This window comes from Salvelinus alpinus, chromosome 10 (genome assembly GCF_045679555.1).
Source record: "Salvelinus alpinus chromosome 10, SLU_Salpinus.1, whole genome shotgun sequence".
Taxonomy (NCBI): domain Eukaryota; kingdom Metazoa; phylum Chordata; class Actinopteri; order Salmoniformes; family Salmonidae; genus Salvelinus; species Salvelinus alpinus.
This window is the reverse complement of record NC_092095.1, coordinates 76,611,676-76,634,966: the sequence shown is the minus strand read 5'-3', so window position 1 is coordinate 76,634,966 and position 23,291 is coordinate 76,611,676. Positions and strand designations below refer to the sequence as shown.

The 23,291-nt window shown below is 49.9% G+C and overlaps 1 protein-coding gene across 1 annotated transcript in view; it reads right to left on the bottom strand.

The window, feature by feature from the left end:
* LOC139532997 (protein diaphanous homolog 3-like) overlaps positions 1-23,291 on the bottom strand; it is a 187,682-nt gene that overhangs the window by 71,582 nt on the left and 92,809 nt on the right. The window contains exons 4-6 of the mRNA XM_071331144.1: positions 18,306-18,442; positions 16,839-16,944; positions 1,408-1,518 (exon numbers count right to left, since the gene is read on the bottom strand). Of these exons, the coding sequence (XP_071187245.1) occupies positions 1,408-1,518; positions 16,839-16,944; positions 18,306-18,442 (354 nt within the window). The remainder of the gene's footprint in view (positions 1-1,407; positions 1,519-16,838; positions 16,945-18,305; positions 18,443-23,291) is intronic.

Below are 23,291 nucleotides of genomic sequence, written 5' to 3'. Positions count from 1 at the left end.
TCTCCTCTAGACCCCCTAAAACACCAGACAGAACATTACTCTCCTCTAGACCCCCTAAAACACCAGACAGAACATTACTCTCCTCTAGACCCCCTAAAACACCAGACAGAACATTACTCTCCTCTAGACCCCCTAAAACACCAGACAGAACATTAGCCCATTCTAGACCCCCTAAAACACCAGACAGAACATTACCCTCCTCTAGACCCCCTAAAACACCAGACAGAACATTACTCTCCTCTAGACCCCCTAAAACACCAGGCAGAACATTACTCTCCTCTAGACCCCCTAAAACACCAGACAGAACATTACTCTCCTCTAGACCCCCTAAAACACCAGACAGAACATTACTCTCCTCTAGACCCCCTAAAACACCAGACAGAACATTACTCTCCTCTAGACCCCCTAAAACACCAGACAGAACATTACTCTCCTCTAGACCCCCTAAAACACCAGACAGAACATTACTCTCCTCTAGACCCCCTAAAACACCAGACAGAACATTACTCTCCTCTAGACCCCCTAAAACACCAGACAGAACATTACTCTCCTCTAGACCCCCTAAAACACCAGACAGAACATTACTCTCCTCTAGACCCCCTAAAACACCAGACAGAACATTACTCCCCTCTAGACCCCCTAAAACACCAGACAGAACATTACTCTCCTCTAGACCCTCTAAAACACCAGGCAGAACATTACTCTCCTCTAGACCCCCTAAAACACCAGACAGCCAGGTCTGCGTCCCAAAAAGGCACCCTGTTCATTTGATAGTGCCCTAGTTTTGAGCAGAGCACATAGGATCTGTGGAATAAAGTGGTAAACTACGTAGGGAATAGGGAGCCGTTTGGGATGCAACCAGCGCTGAGGTGGCTGATTGCTGCTGCCGCTGTTTGTTTGCCTGGTGTGTGTGTGTGTGTGTGTGTGTGTGTGTCTGTGTTTTGTGATTGTGTGTGTGTTTTGTGATTGTGTGTGTGCGTGCGTTGTGTGTTCCTTGCTTCTGGCGTTGTTGATAGAAGGTAAATGTTTAGGGAGAGAGAGAGGAGAGGAGAGGAGAGGAGAGGAGAGGAGAGGAGAGGAGAGGAGAGGAGAGGAGAGGAGAGGAGAGGAGAGGAGAGGAGAGGAGAGGAGAGGAGAGGAGAGGAGAGAGAGAGAGAGAGAGAGAGAGAGAGAGAGAGAGAGCGCCGGCAGGGACAGACAACACAACCAGTCGCCTCGTAGCGCCGCTCCCCGATTGGCTGCCTGGCGAACAGCATTCACTGAGACGTGCGACCTCTCCTCCTCCTTATAAATTATTTGCCACGAAGCATTCAACAATATTTCACTCAAGTGGACAACTAATTTAAATATTAATACGTACATTGCTTATAGCTATACGGCTGGGGCCGGGCGGGCAGCGATGCTTACCGGTAAAATCTCTCTGAGGCCGGAGCGAATAAACTCATTTCTGATGTGAAGCCTGAAGTCCAGCTCGTCTGGAGACGTCACCAGCGCATTGATGAGCTGCATACAGGCCACCTAGAATACACACACAGATAACATACAGGCCACCTAGAATACACACACAGATAACATACATACCACCTAGAATACACACACAGATAACATACAGACCACCTAGAATACACACACAGATAACATACAGACCACCTAGAATACACACACAGATAACATACAGGCCACCTAGAATACACACACAGATAACATACAGGCCACCTAGAATACACACACAGATAACATACAGAATAACGTATTCAGACTGAGACGGGAGGGAGGGAGGGATGGGAGGGAGAGAGGGATGGGAGGGGGACAGGGATAGATGGGAGGGAGGGAAACAGAGACGGGAGGGAGGGAGGGATGGGAGGGGGACAGGGAGAGATGGGAGGAAGGGAAACAGAGATGGGAGGGAGGGAGGGATGGGGACAGGGAGAGATGGGAGGGAAAGATGGGAGGGAGGGAGAGATGGGAGAGAGGGAGAGATGGGAGAGAGGGAGAGATGGGAGAGAGGGAGATATGGGAGAGAGGGAGATATGGGAGAGAGGGAGATATGGGAGAGAGGGAGAGATGGTAGAGAGGGAGAGAGGGAGTCAGGGTGTGTGTGTGTGTGTGTCCAGCAGAAGTCATTGTGGGTGGATAGAGTGAGTCCCTGCATACTAAATGAGTCCTAAAGGAAACCAGGACACCAGAACTAACAGCTCTATTCTACTGTAGTCACAAACTCTGAGTACACAACAGCACACACAACCTCCCTGCCTGCACAAACACGTGTGTGTGTGTGTGTGTGTGTGTGTGTGTGTGTGTGTGTGTGTGTGTGTGTGTGTGTGTGTGTGTCTCTCTGACAGTCATTTTGAGGGCAGAGCTCAGTCTTTTGGAAGACATCCTCCTCTCCCATGTGAGTTTGGTTTTCTGTCATGTGGAAACCTGGAGAGATCGGAGCCTCTCGACTGGTCAGGAGAACACGTCACAATCAATTATTGATCCTTTACCTCTGATGCACTGGTGTGTGAAGTATGAAATAAGGACGTGGTGAGGGAGGGGGTGGGAGTGTGTGTGTGTGTGTGTGTGTGTGTGTGTGTGTGTGTGTGTGTGTGTGTGAGAGAGACATCTAGTCATTGTAGCATTGCATTGTGGTAAAACAGTCATTGTAGCATTGCGTTGTGGTAAAACAGTCATTGTAGCATTGCATTGTGGTAAAACAGTCATTGTAGCATTGCATTGTGGTAAAACAGTCATTGTAGCATTGCATTGTGGTAAAACAGTCATTGTAGCATTGCGTTGTGGTAAAACAGTCATTGTAGCATTGCATTGTGGTAAAACAGTCATTGTAGCATTGCGTTGTGGTAAAACAGTCATTGTAGCATTGCGTTGTGGTAAAACAGTCATTGTAGCATTGCGTTGTGGTAAAACAGTCATTGTAGCATTGCGTTGTGGTAAAACAGTCATTGTAGCATTGCATTGTGGTAAAACAGTCATTGTAGCATTGCGTTGTGGTAAAACAGTCATTGTAGCATTGCATTGTGGTAAAACAGTCATTGTAGCATTGCGTTGTGGTAAAACAGGCATTGTAGCATTGCATTGTGGTAAAACAGTCATTGTAGCATTGCGTTGTGGTAAAACAGTCATTGTAGCATTGCGTTGTGGTAAAACAGTCATTGTAGCATTGCATTGTGGTAAAACAGTCATTGTAGCATTGCATTGTGGTAAAACAGTCATTGTAGCATTGCGTTGTGGTAAAACAGTCATTGTAGCATTGCGTTGTGGTAAAACAGTCATTGTAGCATTGCATTGTGGTAAAACAGTCATTGTAGCATTGCGTTGTGGTAAAACAGTCATTGTAGCATTGCATTGTGGTAAAACAGTCATTGTAGCATTGCGTTGTGGTAAAACAGTCATTGTAGCATTGCGTTGTGGTAAAACAGTCATTGTAGCATTGCGTTGTGGTAAAACAGTCATTGTAGCATTGCGTTGTGGTAAAACAGTCATTGTAGCATTGCGTTGTGGTAAAACAGTCATTGTAGCATTGCGTTGTGGTAAAACAGTCATTGTAGCATTGCATTGTGGTAAAACAGTCATTGTAGCATTGCGTTGTGGTAAAACAGTCATTGTAGCATTGCGTTGTGGTAAAACAGTCATTGTAGCATTGCGTTGTGGTAAAACAGTCATTGTAGCATTGCATTGTGGTAAAACAGTCATTGTAGCATTGCATTGTGGTAAAACAGTCATTGTAGCATTGCGTTGTGGTAAAACAGTCATTGTAGCATTGCATTGTGGTAAAACAGTCATTGTAGCATTGCGTTGTGGTAAAACAGTCATTGTAGCATTGCATTGTGGTAAAACAGTCATTGTAGCATTGCGTTGTGGTAAAACAGTCATTGTAGCATTGCGTTGTGGTAAAACAGTCATTGTAGCATTGCATTGTGGTAAAACAGTCATTGTAGCATTGCGTTGTGGTAAAACAGTCATTGTAGCATTGCATTGTGGTAAAACAGTCATTGTAGCATTGCGTTGTGGTAAAACAGTCATTGTAGCATTGCGTTGTGGTAAAACAGTCATTGTAGCATTGCATTGTGGTAAAACAGTCATTGTAGCATTGCGTTGTGGTAAAACAGTCATTGTAGCATTGCATTGTGGTAAAACAGTCATTGTAGCATTGCGTTGTGGTAAAACAGTCATTGTAGCATTGCATTGTGGTAAAACAGTCATTGTAGCATTGCGTTGTGGTAAAACAGTCATTGTAGCATTGCGTTGTGGTAAAACAGTCATTGTAGCATTGCGTTGTGGTAAAACAGTCATTGTAGCATTGCATTGTGGTAAAACAGTCATTGTAGCATTGCGTTGTGGTAAAACAGTCATTGTAGCATTGCATTGTGGTAAAACAGTCATTGTAGCATTGCGTTGTGGTAAAACAGTCATTGTAGCATTGCATTGTGGTAAAACAGTCATTGTAGCATTGCATTGTGGTAAAACAGTCATTGTAGCATTGCATTGTGGTAAAACAGTCATTGTAGCATTGCGTTGTGGTAAAACAGTCATTGTAGCATTGCGTTGTGGTAAAACAGTCATTGTAGCATTGCGTTGTGGTAAAACAGTCATTGTAGCATGGCGTTGTGGTAAAACAGTCATTGTAGCATTGCATTGTGGTAAAACAGTCATTGTAGCATTGCGTTGTGGTAAAACAGTCATTGTAGCATTGCGTTGTGGTAAAACAGTCATTGTAGCATTGCATTGTGGTAAAACAGTCATTGTAGCATTGCGTTGTGGTAAAACAGTCATTGTAGCATTGCATTGTGGTAAAACAGTCATTGTAGCATTGCGTTGTGGTAAAACAGTCATTGTAGCATTGCGGTAAAACAGTCATTGTAGCATTGCATTGTGGTAAAACAGTCATTGTAGCATTGCGTTGTGGTAAAACAGTCATTGTAGCATTGCATTGTGGTAAAACAGTCATTGTAGCATTGCGTTGTGGTAAAACAGTCATTGTAGCATTGCGTTGTGGTAAAACAGTCATTGTAGCATTGCATTGTGGTAAAACAGTCATTGTAGCATTGCGTTGTGGTAAAACAGTCATTGTAGCATTGCATTGTGGTAAAACAGTCATTGTAGCATTGCATTGTGGTAAAACAGTCATTGTAGCATTGCATTGTCGGCGTGTCGGTGAGAGAACCGTGTCGGTGTGAGACCCGTGACGGTGAGAGACCCGTGACGGTAAAAGACCCGTGTCGGTGAGAGACCCGTGTCGGTGAGAGACCCGTGACGGTGAGAGACCCGTGTCGGTGAGAGACCCGTGTCGGTGTGAGAGACCCGTGTCGGTGAGAGTCCCGTGTCGGTGAGAGAACCGTGTCGGTGTGAGAGACCCGTGACGGTGAAAGACCCGTGTCGGTGAGAGACCCGTGTCGGTGAGAGACCCGTGACGGTAAGAGAGACCCGTGTCGGTGAGAGACCCGTGTCGGTGTGAGAAACCCGTGTCGGTGAGAGACCCGTGACGGTGAGAGACCCGTGACGGTGGGAGACCCGTGACGGTGAGAGACCCGTGTCGGTGAGAGACCCGTGACGGTGAGAGAGACCCGTGTCGGTGAGAGACCCGTGACGGTGAGAGACCCGTGACGGTGAGAGACCCGTGACGGTGAGAGACCCGTGACGGTGAGAGACCCGTGACGGTGAGAGACCCGTGTCGGTGAGAGACCCGTGTCGGTGAGCGAGAGACCCGTGTCGGTGAGCGACCCGTGACGGTGAGAGACCCGTGACGGTGAGAGACCCGTGACGGTGAGAGACCCGTGTCGGTGAGAGACCCGTGACGGTGTGAGAGACCCGTGACGGTGAGAGACCCGTGACGGTGAGAGACCCGTGACGGTGAGAGACCCGTGACGGTGAGAGACCCGTGACGGTGAGAGACCCGTGTCGGTGAGAGATCCGTGACGGTGAGAGAGACCCGTGACGGTGAGAGACCCGTGTCGGTGAGAGAGACCCGTGTCGGTGTGAGAGACCCGTGTCGGTGAGAGACCCGTGTCGGTGTGAGAGACCCGTGTCGGTGTGAGAGACCCGTGTCGGTAGACCCGTGTCGGTGAGAGACCCGTGTCGGTGTGAGAGACCCGTGTCGGTAGACCCGTGACGGTGAGAGACCCGTGTCGGTGTGAGAGACCCGTGTCGGTAGACCCGTGACGGTGAGAGACCCGTGTCGGTGTGAGAGACCCGTGACGGTGAGAGACCCGTGACGGTGAGAGACCCGTGTCGGTGAGAGACCCGTGACGGTGGAGAGCCGTGACGGTGAGAGACCCGTGACGGTGAGAGACCCGTGACGGTGAGAGACCCGTGTCGGTGAGAGACCCGTGACGGTGGGAGAGACCCGTGTCGGTGAGAGACCCGTGACGGTAGGAGAGACCCGTGTCGGTGAGAGACCCGTGTCGGTGAGAGACCCGTGTCGGTGTGAGAGACCCGTGTCGGTGAGAGACCCGTGTCGGTGTGAGAGACCCGTGTCGGTAGACCCGTGTCGGTGAGAGACCCGTGTCGGTGTGAGAGACCCGTGTCGGTAGACCCGTGACGGTGAGAGACCCGTGTCGGTGAGAGAGACCCGTGTCGGTGAGAGACCCGTGTCGGTGAGAGAGGCCCGTGTCGGTGACTAGCCAGACAGACACCACAACATACAGTACGCTGAGAGACCTATCTGTTCTGTCTATGGACTGCAGAGCTACTGTCTGTTCCATGAGGACAGTAGGAGGGAGGAAGAGCGAGTGTGTGAGTGTGTGTGTGTGTGTGTGTGTGTGTGTGTGTGTGTGTGTGTGTGTGTGTGTGTGTCTTATGATGATACCGCCGACTGACAAAGTTGGTATTTGAAGTAGTATTTATTTTTGTTATCCGTCACCCCAAAAACATCCACCATCCTGTCAGACCAGCCCATCCACCCTCCTGTCAGACCAGCCCATCCACCCTCCTACCAGACCAGCCCATCCACCCTCCTACCAGACCAGCTCATCCACCCTCCTATCAGACCAGCCCATCCACCCTCCTATCAGACCAGCCCATCCACCCTCCTATCAGACCAGCCCATCCACCCTCCTATCAGACCAGCCCATCCACCCTCCTATCAGACCAGCCCATCCACCCTCCTATCAGACCAGCCCATCCACCCTCCTATCAGACCAGCCCATCCACCCTCCTATCAGACCAGCCCATCCACCCTCCTGTCAGACCAGCCCATCCACCCTCCTGTCAGACCAGCCCATCCACCCTCCTGTCAGACCAGCCCATCCACCCTCCTGTCAGACCAGCCCATCCACCCTCCTGTCAGACCAGCCCATCCACCCTCCTGTCAGACCAGCCCATCCACCCTCCTGCCAGACCAGCCCATCCACCCTCCTACCAGACCAGCTCATCCACCCTCCTATCAGACCAGCCCATCCACCCTCCTATCAGACCAGCCCATCCACCCTCCTATCAGACCAGCCCATCCACCCTCCTGTCAGACCAGACCATCCACCCTCCTGCCAGACCAGCCCAGTTTCTATCGTCTGTTCAGCAGCCTGGTCTACACTTCATCTCGTATTTTTCATCAAGTCACATCCCTACACACTTTACCTTCCTGGAGGCAACTGCAGCACAGCAGTAGAGGGAGGATATGAATCAGGGCCAGGCACGCACACACACACACACACACACAGAGAGAGAGAAAGAGATAAGAATAGCAGAGAGCCTGGTGTGAGTTAATACAACACGGGGTTAAAGGGATCAGGGTTTGTCTAGTAGCTACGAGGAGATAACAGCCCATCCTGATGGATCCACATGACTAAAAGGTCTGGAGACATGATCCTGGTGTTTCATGATACCAGACCACCCTGGTGGTTCATGATACCAGACCACCCTGGTGGTTCATGATACCAGACCACCCTGGTGTTTCATGATACCAGACCACCCACCCTGGTGTTTCATGATACCAGACCACCCTGGTGGTTCATGATACCAGACCACCCACCCTGGTGGTTCATGATACCAGACCACCCTGGTGGTTCATGATACCAGACCACCCTGGTGGTTCATGATACCAGACCACCCACCCTGGTGGTTCATGATACCAGACCACCCACCCTGGTGGTTCATGATACCAGACCACCCACACTGGTGGTTCATGATACCAGACCACCCTGGTGGTTCATGATACCAGACCACCCACACTGGTGGTTCATGATACCAGACCACCCTGGTGGTTCATGATACCAGACCACCCTGGTGGTTCATGATACCAGACCACCCACCCTGGTGGTTCATGATACCAGACCACCCACCCTGGTGGTTCATGATACCAGACCACCCTGGTGTTTCATGATACCAGACCACCCACCCTGGTGGTTCATGATACCAGACCAACCTGGTGGTTCATGGTACCAGACCACCCACCCTGGTGGTTCATGATACCAGACCACCCTGGTGGTTCATGATACCAGACCACCCTGGTGGTTCATGATACCAGACCACCCTGGCGGTTCATGGTACCAGACCACCCACCCTGGTGGTTCATGATACCAGACCGCCCTGGTGGTACATGATACCAGACCACCCTGGTGGTTCATGAGACCAGACCATCCACCCTGGTGGTTCATGATACCAGACCAGCCTGGTGATTCATGAGACCAGACCATCCACCCTGGTGGTTCATGATACCAGACCACCCTGGTGATTCATGATACCAGACCACCCTGGTGGTTCATGATACCAGACCACCCTGGTGGTTCATGATACCAGACCACCCTGGTGGTTCATGATACCAGACCACCCTGGTGGTTCATGATACCAGACCATCCTGGTGGTTCATGATACCAGACCACCCTGGTGGTTCATGATACCAGACCACCCTGGTGGTTTATGATACCAGACCACCCTGGTGGTTCATGATACCAGACCACCCTGGTGGTTCATGATACCAGACCACCCTGGTGGTTCATGATACCAGACCACCCTGGTGGTTCATGATACCAGACCATCCTGGTGGTTCATGGTACCAGACCACCCACCCTGGTGGTTCATGATACCAGACCACCCTGGTGGTTCATGATACCAGACCACCCACCCTGGTGGTTCATGATACCAGACCACCCTGGTGGTTCATGATACCAGACCACCCTGGTGGTTCATGATACCAGACCACCCTGGTGGTTCATGATACCAGACCACCCTGGTGGTTCATGATACCAGACCACCCTGGTGGTTCATGGTACCAGACCACCCACCCTGGTGGTTCATGGTACCAGACCACCCACCCTGGTGGTTCATGATACCAGACCACCCTGGTGGTTCATGATACCAGACCACCCTGGTGGTTCATGATACCAGACCACCCTGGTGGTTCATGATACCAGACCACCCTGGTGGTTCATGATACCAGACCACCCTGGTGGTTCATGATACCAGACCACCCTGGTGGTTCATGATACCAGACCACCCTGGTGGTTCATGATACCAGACCACCCTGGTGGTTCATGATACCAGACCACCCACCCTGGTGGTTCATGATACCAGACCACCCACCCTGGTGGTTCATGGTACCAGACCACCCACCCTGGTGGTTCATGGTACCAGACCACCCACCCTGGTGGTTCATGGTACCAGACCACCCACCCTGGTGGTTCATGGTACCAGACCACCCACCCTGGTGGTTCATGATACCAGACCACCCTGATGGTTCATGATACCAGACCACCCTGGTGGTTCATGATACCAGACCACCCTGGTGGTTCATGATACCAGACCACCCTGGTGGTTCATGATACCAGACCACCCTGGTGGTTCATGGTACCAGACCACCCACCCTGGTGGTTCATGATACCAGACCACCCTGGTGGTTCATGATACCAGACCACCCTGGTGGTTCATGATACCAGACCACCCTGGTGGTTCATGATACCAGACCACCCTGGTGGTTCATGATACCAGACCACCCTGGTGGTTCATGATACCAGACCACCCTGGTGGTTCATGATACCAGACCACCCTGGTGGTTCATGATACCAGACCACCCTGGTGGTTCATGATACCAGACCATCCTGGTGGTTCATGATACCAGACCACCCTGGTGGTTCATGATACCAGACCACCCTGGTGGTTCATGATACCAGACCACCCTGGTGGTTCATGATACCAGACCACCCTGGTGGTTCATGATACCAGACCACCCACCCTGGTGGTTCATGATACCAGACCATCCTGGTGGTTCATGGTACCAGACCACCCACCCTGGTGGTTCATGGTACCAGACCACCCACCCTGGTGGTTCATGATACCAGACCACCCACCCTGGTGGTTCATGATACCAGACCATCCTGGTGGTTCATGGTACCAGACCACCCACCCTGGTGGTTCATGGTACCAGACCACCCACCCTGGTGGTTCATGGTACCAGACCACCCACCCTGGTGGTTCATGATAGCAGACCACCCACCCTGGTGGTTCATGATACCAGACCACCCTGGTGGTTCATGATACCAGACCACCCTGGTGGTTCATGATACCAGACCACCCTGGTGGTTCATGATACCAGACCACCCTGGTGGTTCATGATACCAGACCACCCTGGTGGTTCATGATACCAGACCACCCTGGTGGTTCATGGTACCAGACCACCCACCCTGGTGGTTCATGGTACCAGACCACCCACCCTGGTGGTTCATGGTACCAGACCACCCACCCTGGTGGTTCATGGTACCAGACCACCCACCCTGGTGGTTCATGATACCAGACCACCCTGGTGGTTCATGATACCAGACCACCCTGGTGGTTCATGACACCAGACCACCCTGGTGGTTCATGATACCAGACCACCCTGGTGGTTCATGATACCAGACCACCCTGGTGGTTCATGATACCAGACCACCCTGGTGGTTCATGATACCAGACCACCCTGGTGGTTCATGATACCAGACCATCCTGGTGGTTCATGATACCAGACCACCCTGGTGGTTCATGATACCAGACCACCCTGGTGGTTCATGATACCAGACCACCCTGGTGGTTCATGGTACCAGACCACCCACCCTGGTGGTTCATGATACCAGACCACCCACCCTGGTGGTTCATGGTACCAGACCACCCACCCTGGTGGTTCATGGTACCAGACCACCCACCCTGGTGGTTCATGATACCAGACCACCCTGGTGGTTCATGATACCAGACCACCCTGGTGGTTCATGACACCAGACCACCCTGGTGGTTCATGATACCAGACCACCCTGGTGGTTCATGATACCAGACCACCCTGGTGGTTCATGATACCAGACCACCCTGGTGGTTCATGATACCAGACCACCCTGGTGGTTCATGATACCAGACCATCCTGGTGGTTCATGATACCAGACCACCCTGGTGGTTCATGATACCAGACCACCCTGGTGGTTCATGATACCAGACCACCCTGGTGGTTCATGATACCAGACCACCCTGGAGGTTCATGATACCAGCTAACCCCCCTCTCAAGGCCAAAAGGAAGGAATAGTCCAGTTAGCTCCAGGATGGAGAGAAATAAAGATAGCCGGCCTTCTCTCCTGTTCCCCTCCCATCCGCTCCCCCCTCTCTCCCCCCCCCTCTCTGATAAGGTCTTCTCTCCTGTTCCCCTCCCATCCGCTCCCCCCTCTCTGATAAGGCCTTCTCTCCTGTTCCCCTCCCATCCGCTCCCCCCTCTCTGATAAGGCCTTCTCTCATGTTCCCCTCTCTGATAAGGCCTTCTCTCCTGTTCCCCTCCCATCCGCTCCACCCTCTCTCCCCCCCCCCTCTCTGATAAGGTCTTCTCTCCTGTTCCCCTCCCATCCGCTCCCCCCTCTCTCCCCCCTCTCTGATAAGGCCTTCTCTCCTGTTCCCCTCCCATCCGCTCCCCCCTCTCTCTCTCCCCTCTCTGATAAGGCCTTCTCTCCTGTTCCCCTCCCATCCGCTCCCCCCTCTCTCCCCCCCCTCTCTGATAAGGTCTTCTCTCCTGTTCCCCTCCCATCCGCTCCCCCCTCTCTCTCCCCCCTCTCTGATAAGGCCTGCTCTCTCGTTCCCCTCCCATCCGCTCCCCCCTCTCTCTCCCCCCTCTCTGATAAGGCCTTCTCTCCTGTTCCCCTCCCATCCGCTCCCCCTCTCTCTCCCCCTCTCTGATAAGGCCTGCTCTCTCGTTCCCCTCCCATCCGCTCCCCCCTCTCTCTCCCCCCTCTCTGATAAGGCCTTCTCTCTCCCCCCTCTCTGATAAGGCCTGCTCTCTCGTTCCCCTCCCATCCGCTCCCCCCTCTCTCTCCCCCTCTCTGATAAGGCCTTCTCTCCTGTTCCCCTCCCATCCGCTCCCCCCTCTCTCTCCCCCCTCTCTGATAAGGCCTTCTCTCCCGTTCCCCTCCCATCCGCTCCCCCCTCTCTCTCCCCCCTCTCTGATAAGGCCTTCTCTCCACAGGCTGGAGTCTGCCTGGATGGGACGGACTTCTGGGTAATTAAACACATTCTACAACCCCACAGGCAGACTGACACAAACACAGTCAGAAACAACAGACATAACAGGAAGGACTGAGCACAAAAACACAGTGTCTCCCTGTGTGAGTGTGAGTGTGTGTGTGTGTGTGTGTGTGTGTGTGTGTGTGTGTGTGTGTGTGTGTGTGTGTGTGTGTGTGTGTGTGTGTGTGTGTGTGTGTGTGTGTGTGTATGTGTATGTGTGTGTGTGTGTGGGTTGGCCAGAGATGGAGGGGCATCACCAACATCTCATTTAGACAGAGGAGGTGTCCAGGGGGTCAAACCCCCATAATGATGCAGCTGTATAGCAGAGAATCACTGTGTAATACAGGCTGCAGCGCAAATGGTACCCTAACTCCCTTCATAGTGCACTATATAGGGAATAGGGTGACATAGGGCTCTGTTCTAAAGTAGTGCATTATATAGGGAATAGGGCTCTGGTCTAAAGTAGTGCACTATATAGGGAATAGTGTGCCATAGGGCCCTGGTCTAAAGTAGTGCACTATATAGGGAGTAGGGTCTAAAGAAGTGCACTATATAGGGAATAGGGTTCCATTTGTGTTGCCTTTCTAGCCACTAGAGGACTCAGCACTCAGAACTAAAGGACATGAGCCCTTTCTGTTGTACACATCCTGATCCATGTGGAATATCTTTCAAATAAATTACATCCTGATCCACGTGGAATATCTTCCATATAAAACACATCCTGATCCATGTAGAATATCTTCCATATAAAACACATCCTGATCCATGTGGAAAACCTTCCATATAAAACACATCCTGATCCATGTGGAATATCTTCCATATAAAACACATCATGATCCATGTGGAATATCTTCCATATAAAACACATCCTGATACATGTGGAATATATTCCATATAAAACACATCCTGATCCATGTGGAATATCTTCCATATAAAACACATCCTGATCCATGTAGAATATCTTCCATATAAAACACATCCTGATCCATGTGGAATATCTTCCATATAAAACACATCCTGATCCACGTGGAATATCTTCCATATAAAACACATCCTGATCCACGTGGAATATCTTCCAAATAAAACACATCCTGATCCATGTAGAATACCTTCCATATAAAACACATCCTGATCCATGTGGAATATCTTCCATATAAAACACATCCTGATCCATGTGGAATATCTTCCATATAAAACACATCCTTATCCATGTGGAATATATCCCATATAAAACACATCCTGATCCATGTGGAATATCTTCCATATAAAACACATCCTGATCCATGTGGAATATCTTCCATATAAAACACATCCTGATCCATGTGGAATATCTTCCATATAAAACACATCCTGATCCATGTGGAATATCTTCCATATAAAACACATCCTGATCCATGTGGAATATTTTCCATATAAAACACATCCTGATCCATGTGGAATATCTTCCATATAAAACACATCCTGATCCATGTGGAATATATTCCATATAAAACACATCATGATCCACGTGGAATATCTTCCATATAAAACACATCATGATCCACGTGGAATATCTTCCATATAAAACACCCATTAAGGTGTTACTCTCCTTCTCAACGCCATATTCAGCTCCTCTGGATTATAACGTCCTTTATTTGTTCTGTATCAGGTTTTGTCATGTTGTCTCCTCATCCCTCAGCCTCCTGCCCTCTCGTCTCCTCAACCCGCAGCCTCCTGCCCCCTCTTCTCTTCATCCCTCAGCCTCCTGCCCTCTCGTCTCCTCATCACTCAGCCTCCTGCCCTCTCGTCTCCTCATCACTCAGCCTCCTGCCCTCTCGTCTCCTCATCCCTCAGCCTCCTGCCCTCTCGTCTCCTCATCCATCAGCCTCCTGCCTTCTCGTCTCCTCATCCCTCAGCCTCCTGCCCTCTCGTTTCCTCATCCCTCAGCCTCCTGCCCTCTCGTTTCCTCATCCCTCAGCCTCCTGCCCTCTCGTCTCCTCATCCATCAGCCTCCTGCCCTCTCGTCTCCTCATCCCTCAGCCTCCTGCCCTCTCGTCTCATCCCTCAGCCTCCTGTCTCCTCATCCCTCAGCCTCCTGCCCTCTCGTCTCCTCATCACTCAGCCTCCTGCCCTCTCGTCTCCTCATCACTCAGCCTCCTGCCCTCTCGTCTCCTCAACCCGCAGCCTCCTGCCCCCTCTTCATCCCTCAGCCTCCTGCCCTCTCGTCTCCTCATCACTCAGCCTCCTGCCCTCTCGTCTCCTCATCACTCAGCCTCCTGCCCTCTCGTCTCCTCATCACTACGCCTCCTGCCCTCTCGTCTCCTCATCCCTCAGCCTCCTGCCCTCTCGTCTCCTCATCCATCAGCCTCCTGCCCTCTCGTCTCCTCATCCCTCAGCCTCCTGCCATCTCGTCTCCCCATCCCTCAGCCTCCTGCCCTCTCGTCTCCTCAGCCTCCTGCCATCTCGTCTCCCCATCCCTCAGCCTCCTTCCATCTCGTCTCCCCATCCCTCAGCCTCCTGCCATCTCGTCTCCCCATCCCTCAGCCTCCTGCCATCTCGTCTCCCCATCCCTCAGCCTCCTTCCATCTCGTCTCCCCATCCCTCAACCTCCTGCCCTCTCGTCTCCTCATCCCTCAACCTCCTGCCCTCTCGTCTCCTCATCCCTCAACCTCCTGCCCTCTCGTCTCCTCATCCCTCAGCCTCCTGCCATCTCGTCTCCCCATCCCTCAGCCTCCTGCCCTCTCGTCTCCTCAGCCTCCTGCCATCTCGTCTCCCCATCCCTCAGCCTCCTTCCATCTCGTCTCCCCATCCCTCAGCCTCCTGCCATCTCGTCTCCCCATCCCTCAGCCTCCTGCCATCTCGTCTCCCCATCCCTCAGCCTCCTTCCATCTCGTCTCCCCATCCCTCAGACTCCTGCCATCTCGTCTCCTCATCCCTCAGCCTCCTGCCCTCTCGTCTCCTCATCCATCAGCCTCCTGCCCTCTCGTCTCCTCATCCCTCAGCCTCCTGCCATCTCGTCTCCTCATCCCTCAGCCTCCTGCCCTCTCGTCTCCTCATCCCTCAACCTTCTGCCCTCTCGTCTCCTCATCCATCAGCCTTCTGCCCTCTAGTCTCCTCATCCATCAACCTCCTGCCCTCTCGTCTCCTCATCCCAACAGGTTAAGTAACTAATTAAACTGCTGTAGTCAGGTGTTGTGGAGAATGATGCAGCTCAGTTTGTTGGTTTTCACCCTGGAGGATCAGCCTCGTGAGAACATGTAATGTTTTCCTAGTTTATGTCTTGATGGGGATTGTTTTGTATTTAGTTTCTTATGGAGTGAAGTGTGTAAGGAGTGTGTGTGTGTGAGAGAGAGAGAGAGAGAGAGACAGAGAGAGAGTGACAGAGAGAGAGACAGAGAGAGAGACAGAGAGAGAGACAGAGAGAGAGAGAGAGAGAAAGAGACAGAGACAGAGAGAGAGACAGAGAGAGAGACAGAGAGAGAGACAGAGAGAGAGACAGAGAGAGAGACAGAGAGAGAGAGAGACAGACAGAGAGAGACAGACAGACAGAGAGAGACAGACAGAGAGAGACAGACAGACAGAGAGAGACAGACAGAGAGAGACAGACAGACAGAGACAGACAGACAGACAGAGAGAGAGAGACAGACAGAGAGAGACAGACAGACAGAGAGAGACAGACAGAGAGAGACAGACAGACAGACAGAGAGAGAGAGAGAGAGAGACAGAGAGAGAGAGAGAGAGAGAGAGAGACAGAGAGAGAGAGAGAGAGAGAGAGAGAGAGAGAGAGAGAGAGAGACAGAGAGAGAGAGAGAGGAGAGAGACAGAGAGAGACAGAGAGAGACAGAGACAGAGAGAGAGAGAGAGAGAGAGACAGAGAGAGAGAGAGAGAGGAGAGAGACAGAGAGAGACAGAGAGAGACAGAGAGAGACAGAGAGAGAGAGGAGAGAGACAGAGAGAGACAGAGAGAGAGAGAGACAGAGACAGAGAGAGACAGAGAGAGACAGAGAGAGACAGAGAGAGAGTGACAGAGAGAGAGAGAGAGAGAGAGAGAGACAGAGAGAGAGAGAGACAGAGAGAGACAGAGAGAGACAGAGAGAGAGAGAGACAGAGACAGAGAGAGAGGGGAGAGAGACAGAGAAAAGGACAAGGTGAATCTGTACACAACATTAAGAAAACTTTCTGTGAATAAACAGCAGTCATCATTCCATACTATTTCCCTCCTCAGATCTTTTCTTTCTTGTCTTTGAACACAACAACGCTGAGTGTCTGATTCGATCAGCCGACCAAATGGCACCTTATTCCCTATAGAGTGCCCTACTTTGACCCATAGGGCTCTGGTCAAAAGTAGTGCACTACATAGGTAATAGGATGCTATTTGGGACCCTGGTTCTAGCAGCGAGTAAGGACCCCTTTGCACTTACTTGTAATTGGACGGAGCGATCTCCGAGTCCTTCTACGATTGGACTGAACCTCTCCGTGGCCCTGTGTTCTCCTGCTGTGGTGATGGCTTCAAGGACCTTCTCCAGACTAAATGGAAAAACAAAACGCATGACCGGCCACACAAATGGCTCAAATGATTGTAACGCATTCACCGAGGGGATTTCTCCATCTGTCTACGACTCCAGCTCTCTGCCGACTGTCTTTCTGTCTACGACTCCAGCTCTCTGCCATCTGTCTTTCTGTCTACGACTGCAGCTCTCTGCCATCTGTCTTTCTGTCTACGACTCCAGCTCTCTGCCATCTGTCTTTCTGTCTACGACTCCAGCTCTCTGCCATCTGTCTTTCTGTCTACGACTCCAGCTCTCTGCCATCTGTCTTTCTGTCTACGACTCCAGCTCTCTGCCATCTGTCTTTCTGTCTACGACTCCAGCTCTCTGCCATCTGTCTTTCTGTCTTCGACTCCGGCTCTCTGCCATCTGTCTTTGTCTACGACTCCAGCTCTCTGCCATCTGTCTTTCTGTCTACGACTCCAGCTCTCTGCCATCTGTCTTTCTGTCTACGACTCCAGCTCTCTGCCATCTGTCTTTCTGTCTTCGACTCCGGCTCTCTGCCGACTGTCTTTCTGTCTACGACTCCAGCTCTCTGCCATCTGTCTTTCTGTCTACGACTCCAGCTCTCTGCCATCTGTCTTTCTGTCTACGACTCCAGCTCTCTGCCATCTGTCTTTCTGTCTACGACTCCAGCTCTCTGCCATCTGTCTTTCTGTCTACGACTCCAGCTCTCTGCCATCTGTCTTTCTGTCTACGACTCCAGCTCTCTGCCATCTGTCTTTCTGTCTTCGACTCCGGCTCTCTGCCGACTGTCTTTCTGTCTACGACTCCAGCTCTCTGCCATCTGTCTTTCTGTCTACGACTCCAGCTCTCTGCCATCTGTCTCTCTGTCTACGACTACAGCTCTCTGCCACTGTCTTTCTGTCTACGACTCCAGCTCTCTGCCATCTGTCTTTCTGTCTACGACTCCAGCTCTCTGCCATATGTCTTTCTGAGAGGTGAAAGAGAACAGAGGATAGATAACATGGGTGATGGAGGACAGGTGAAGAGATGGAGGAGAACAGAGGATAGATAACATGGGTGATGGAGGAGAAGAGGATAGATAACATGGGTGATGGAGGAGAACAGAGGATAGATAACATGGGTGATGGAGGAGAGGAGGATAGATAACATGGGTGATGGAGGAGAACAGAGGATAGATAACATGGGTGATGGAGGAGAACAGAGGATAGATAACATGGGTGATGGAGGAGAACAGGGGATATATAACATGGGTGATGGAGGAGAGGTGGAGGAGAACAGGGGATATATAACATGGGTGATGGAGAGGTGGAGGAGAACAGAGTACTGCTAGAGGAAGTCCTGTGAGGGCAGAGTGAAGCAGAGATGGGGACGTACGTGTTCTCCTCGCCCACAATGCAGATGGCCGACAGCAGCTTGACCACGTCGGTCATCATGGCGGGCTGGGTGGGGTCGATCGCTCGGGCCAACAGGGACAGACACTTCTCCTCTGACAGGATACGCTCCAAACCATACTGGAACCAGACAGGACGTTACACGTTACATACACACACACCATACTGGAACCAGACAACACGTTACACGTTACATACACACACACCATACTGGAACCAGACAACACGTTACACGTTACATACACACACACCATAATGGAACCAGACAACACGTTACACGTTACATAGACACACACCATACTGGAACCAGACAACACGTTACACGTTACATACACACACCATACTGGAACCAGACAACACGTTACATACACACACACCATACTGGAACCAGACAACACGTTACACGTTACATACACACACACCATACTGGAACCAGACAACACGTTACACGTTACATACACACACACCATACTGGAACCAGACAACACGTTACACGTTACATACACACACACCATACTGGAACCAGACAACACGTTACACGTTACATACACACACACCATACTGGAACCAGACAACACGTTACACGTTACATACACACACACCATAAAGGAACCAGACAACACGTTACACGTTACATACACACACACCATACTGGAACCAGACAACACGTTACACGTTACATACACACACACACCATAAAGGAACCAGACAAAACGTTACACGTTACATACACACACACCATACTGGAACCAGACAACACGTTACACGTTACATACACACACACACCACTCTGTACTGCAATCAACACCACGGACACATAACCCTGACAGGAGACTCTACAAACCATACTGGAAGGGACAGAGACAACAGTTCATACATTAACCAACCATACTGGAATCAGACAGGACACACAACCGACATGTTAACCATACTGGGATCAGACAGGACACACACCTGATATGTTAACCATACTGGGATCAGACAGGACACACACCTGATATGTTAACCATACTGGGATCAGACAGGACACACACCTGATATGTTAACCATACTGGGATCAGACAGGACACACACCTGATATGTTAACCATACTGGGATCAGACAGGACACACAACTGATATGTTAACCATACTGGGATCAGACAGGACACACAACTGGCATGTTAACCATACTGGGATCAGACAGGACACACAACTGGCATGTTAACCATACTGGGATCAGACAGGACACACAACTGATATGTTAACCATACTGGGATCAGACAGGACACACAACTGGCATGTTAACCATACTGGGATCAGACAGGACAGACAATTGATAATTGACCTCAAAAGAGGTCAGGTGTCCTCTGAATATTTCCTGCGCACGCGGGAGGAGCTCACCATTTTCCTTTTCTCTCTTAATGAATAGGTTATGCTCCGGTTGAAATATTATCGATTATGTTTGTTAAAGACAACCTGAGGTTTGATTATAAAAAACATTTGAAATGTTTCTACGACCATTTCGGATACTTTTTGGGATTTGTCGAACGGAACACGGCTTTTGTTTTTTCATCATAATGCGCAACCCAAATGGCGTTTTTTTTGTGATAAAAGTAATATTTATCGAACAAAAAGAACATTTGTTGTGTAACTGGGAGTCTCGTGAGTGGGAACACCCGAAGATTATCAAAGGTAAGCGATTAATTTTATTGCTTTTCTTACTTTCGTGACCAAGCTAGCCAAGCTAATATAAGGCTAAGCTGTTATAGCATTGAAAGCTACACTCACAAAAGCTTGGATTTCTTTCGCTGTAAAATATATTTTCAAAATCTGACACGATATGTGGATTAACAACAAGCTAAGCTGTGTTTTGGTATATTTCACTTGTGATTGCATGATTATAAATATTTTTAGGAATAGTTTTGAATTTGGCGCCCTGCAATTCAGCGGTTGTTTAGGAAAGTGATCCCATATTCGGTATCCGTAGCGCAGAAAAGTTAACACAGGAGATAATACAGCCATCATTAAAACACATTGTTTAACACAGGAGATAATACAGCCATCATTAAAACACATTGTTTAACACAGGAGATAACACAGCCATTATTAAAACACATTGTTTAACACAGGAGATAACACAGCCATCATTAAAACACATTGGTTAACACGGGAGATAATAAAACCATCATTAAAACTGGAATTTAAACACATTGCCCACCACATACAGTATTTTACAAGGAAAACAACCGAACTTAAAACGGTTTCCTAGAGAAAAGTTAGATATTTCCCAGAGGTATCTGGGTAAAAAGACAAACTACGCCACCAAATGATATTAAACATGGTGTTCAGGTGAGAGGAGGGTAACAACACGAGAACGACTGTTTCTCTCTCCTGATGACGTCTCGTAGCCTGGACAACAGTCAGACTGGTTCTAACATGGAGGAAGAGGAGGGTGACAACACGAGAACGACTGTTTCTCTCTCCTGATGACGTCTCGTAGCCTGGACAACAGTCAGACTGGTTCTAACATGGAGGAAGAGGAGGGTGACAACACGAGAACGACTGTTTATCTCTCCTGATGACGTCTCGTAGCCTGGACAACAGTCAGACTGGTTCTAACATGGAGGAAGAGGAGGGTAACAACACCAGAACGACTGTTTCTCTGTCCTGATGACGTCTCGTAGCCTGGACAACAGTCAGACTGGTTCTATCATGGAGGAAGAGGAGGGTAACAACACGAGAACGACTGTTTCTCTCTCCTGATGTCGTCTCGTAGCCTGGACAACAGTCAGACTGGTTCTAACATGGAGGAAGAGGAGGGTAACAACACGAGAACGACTGTTTCTCTCTCCTGATGACGTCTCGTAGCCTGGACAACAGTCAGACTGGTTCTAACATGGAGGAAGAGGAGGGTAACAACACGAGAACGACTGTTTCTCTCTCCTGATGACGTCTCGTAGCCTGGACAACAGTCAGACTGGTTCTAACATGGAAACATCCCAACAACAACAGAAGCTGTATATGAAGACATCATTAAGACAGAGAAAAACAACTGAATAAACAACACATTTTGTTATTGTGTGTGTGTGTATGAGCGAGTTGTAACCGATTTTGTAACAGTCTTGTGTATATTTTCTGTAATTTGTTATTCCTCAATCGTAAAGGTCAATACATTGAATATGTATTGTGTTCCCTTCACTTCACAGTTAGAGGTGTCAGTCCGATCGGCAGGCTGTGTGTTCGGAGAGAGCTGCAGGACCACTGAGGATTGGTGTGTGTGTGTGTGTGTGTGTGTGTGGGGGGGGGGGGCTAACGACAGCTGTGAATGCACACCATCTTAAGTGAGAAGTGTTTATTAACTATTATGACCATATGCTGTGAGGAACAGCGCCGGTCTCGCCAGAGCTCAGACACTCGCTGCTCCTCCTCTCAGAATACTCAGAGGATTCAGGACAAACAGAACATATCAAAAACTCATTTCAAGTTAGTCGAATTAGCATATCCGTAACGTGAAATTATTTTACAACGCTTTATTATTTTTAGGAAGTCTTCATTTGCCCACAATGATTAATTAAGCCCATCTTAAAGAATGTGGATTGAATTGTGTTGCCAGACTTGTTTTTGATAAAGAAGACAATTAAAAACGTTGCTGCAGTAATAAGTGTGTTTGGTCTGGGCAGCACAGCGAGGCAGGTCTGGGAACAGGAGAAAACACTTCCTTCTGTCTCCTCCTGTCTTCATTTGGAGGGAAAGAGAGAAGGGAGGGGAGGGATGAAGGGAAGGAGAGACAGGAGGGGAGGGATGAAGGGAAGGAGAGAAGGTAGGGTAGGGATGAAGGGAAGGAGAGAAGGGAGGGGAGGGATGAAGGGAAGGAGAGAAGGGAGGGGAGGGATGAAGGGAAGGAGAGAAGGTAGGGGAGGGATGAAGGGAAGGAGAGAAGGGAGGGGAGGGATGAAGGGAAGGAGAGATGGTAGGGGAGGGATGAAGGGAAGGAGAGACGGTAAACACATTTTCCTCCTTTTTGTTTCATTTGTCGAGAAAGAGAGTGTAGTGGAACACAGAGGTGATAGTCGCGTCTGGCCAGTTGCTGACGACAACCCGGCCTGTTGATTCAAAATGGCCTTTTCCATATGCACTGAACAAAAATATAAACGCAACATGTAAAGTGGCGGTCCCATGTTTCACGAGCATTAGTGAGCATTTCTCCTTTGCCAAGATAATCCATCCACCTGACAGGTGTGGCATATCAAGAAGCTGATTAAACAGCATGATCATTACACAGGTGCACCTTGTGCTGGGGAGAATAAAAAGCCACTGTAAAATGGGCAGTTTCATCACACAACCCAATGGCCACAGATGTCTCAAGTTGAGGGCATATGCAATTGGCATGCTGACCGCAGGAATGTCCACCAGAACTGTTCCCAGAGAATTTAATGTTATGTTTTCTATCATAAGCCGCCTCCAATGTCATTTGAGAGAATTCCCGAGTGTTGACGCGTAGACTCTCAAGCTGGCTAGATTCATCAGTATCCGTTTATGGGCTATAGCATTAACTCACATAATAGTGGAGTCAGATTGATTAAGTTTATTATTAATCAACGGAATTATAACCCTAACTACAAGAGAAGAAGAGAAAGAGACTAAGGGAAGGAGGAGGGGAGGGAAGGAGGAGGAAGGGAGGGAGGGAAGGAGGAAGGGAGGGAGGGAAGGAGGAAGGGAGGGAAAGAGAAAGAGAGAGAGGGAAAGAGAAAGAGAGGGAGGGAAGAAGGAAGGGAGGGAGGCAGGTAGGGAGGGGAGGGAGGCAGGTAGGGAGGGAGGGAAGGAAGGAGGAAGGGAGGGAAGGAGAAATAGGAAGAGAGGGAGGGAAAGAGAAAGAGAGGGAGGGAAGGAGGAGGGGAGGGAGGAAGGGAGGGAGGGAAGGAGAAAGAGGAAGAGAGGTAGGGAAAGAGAAAGAGAGGGAGGGAAGGAGGAAGGGAGAGAGGGAAGGA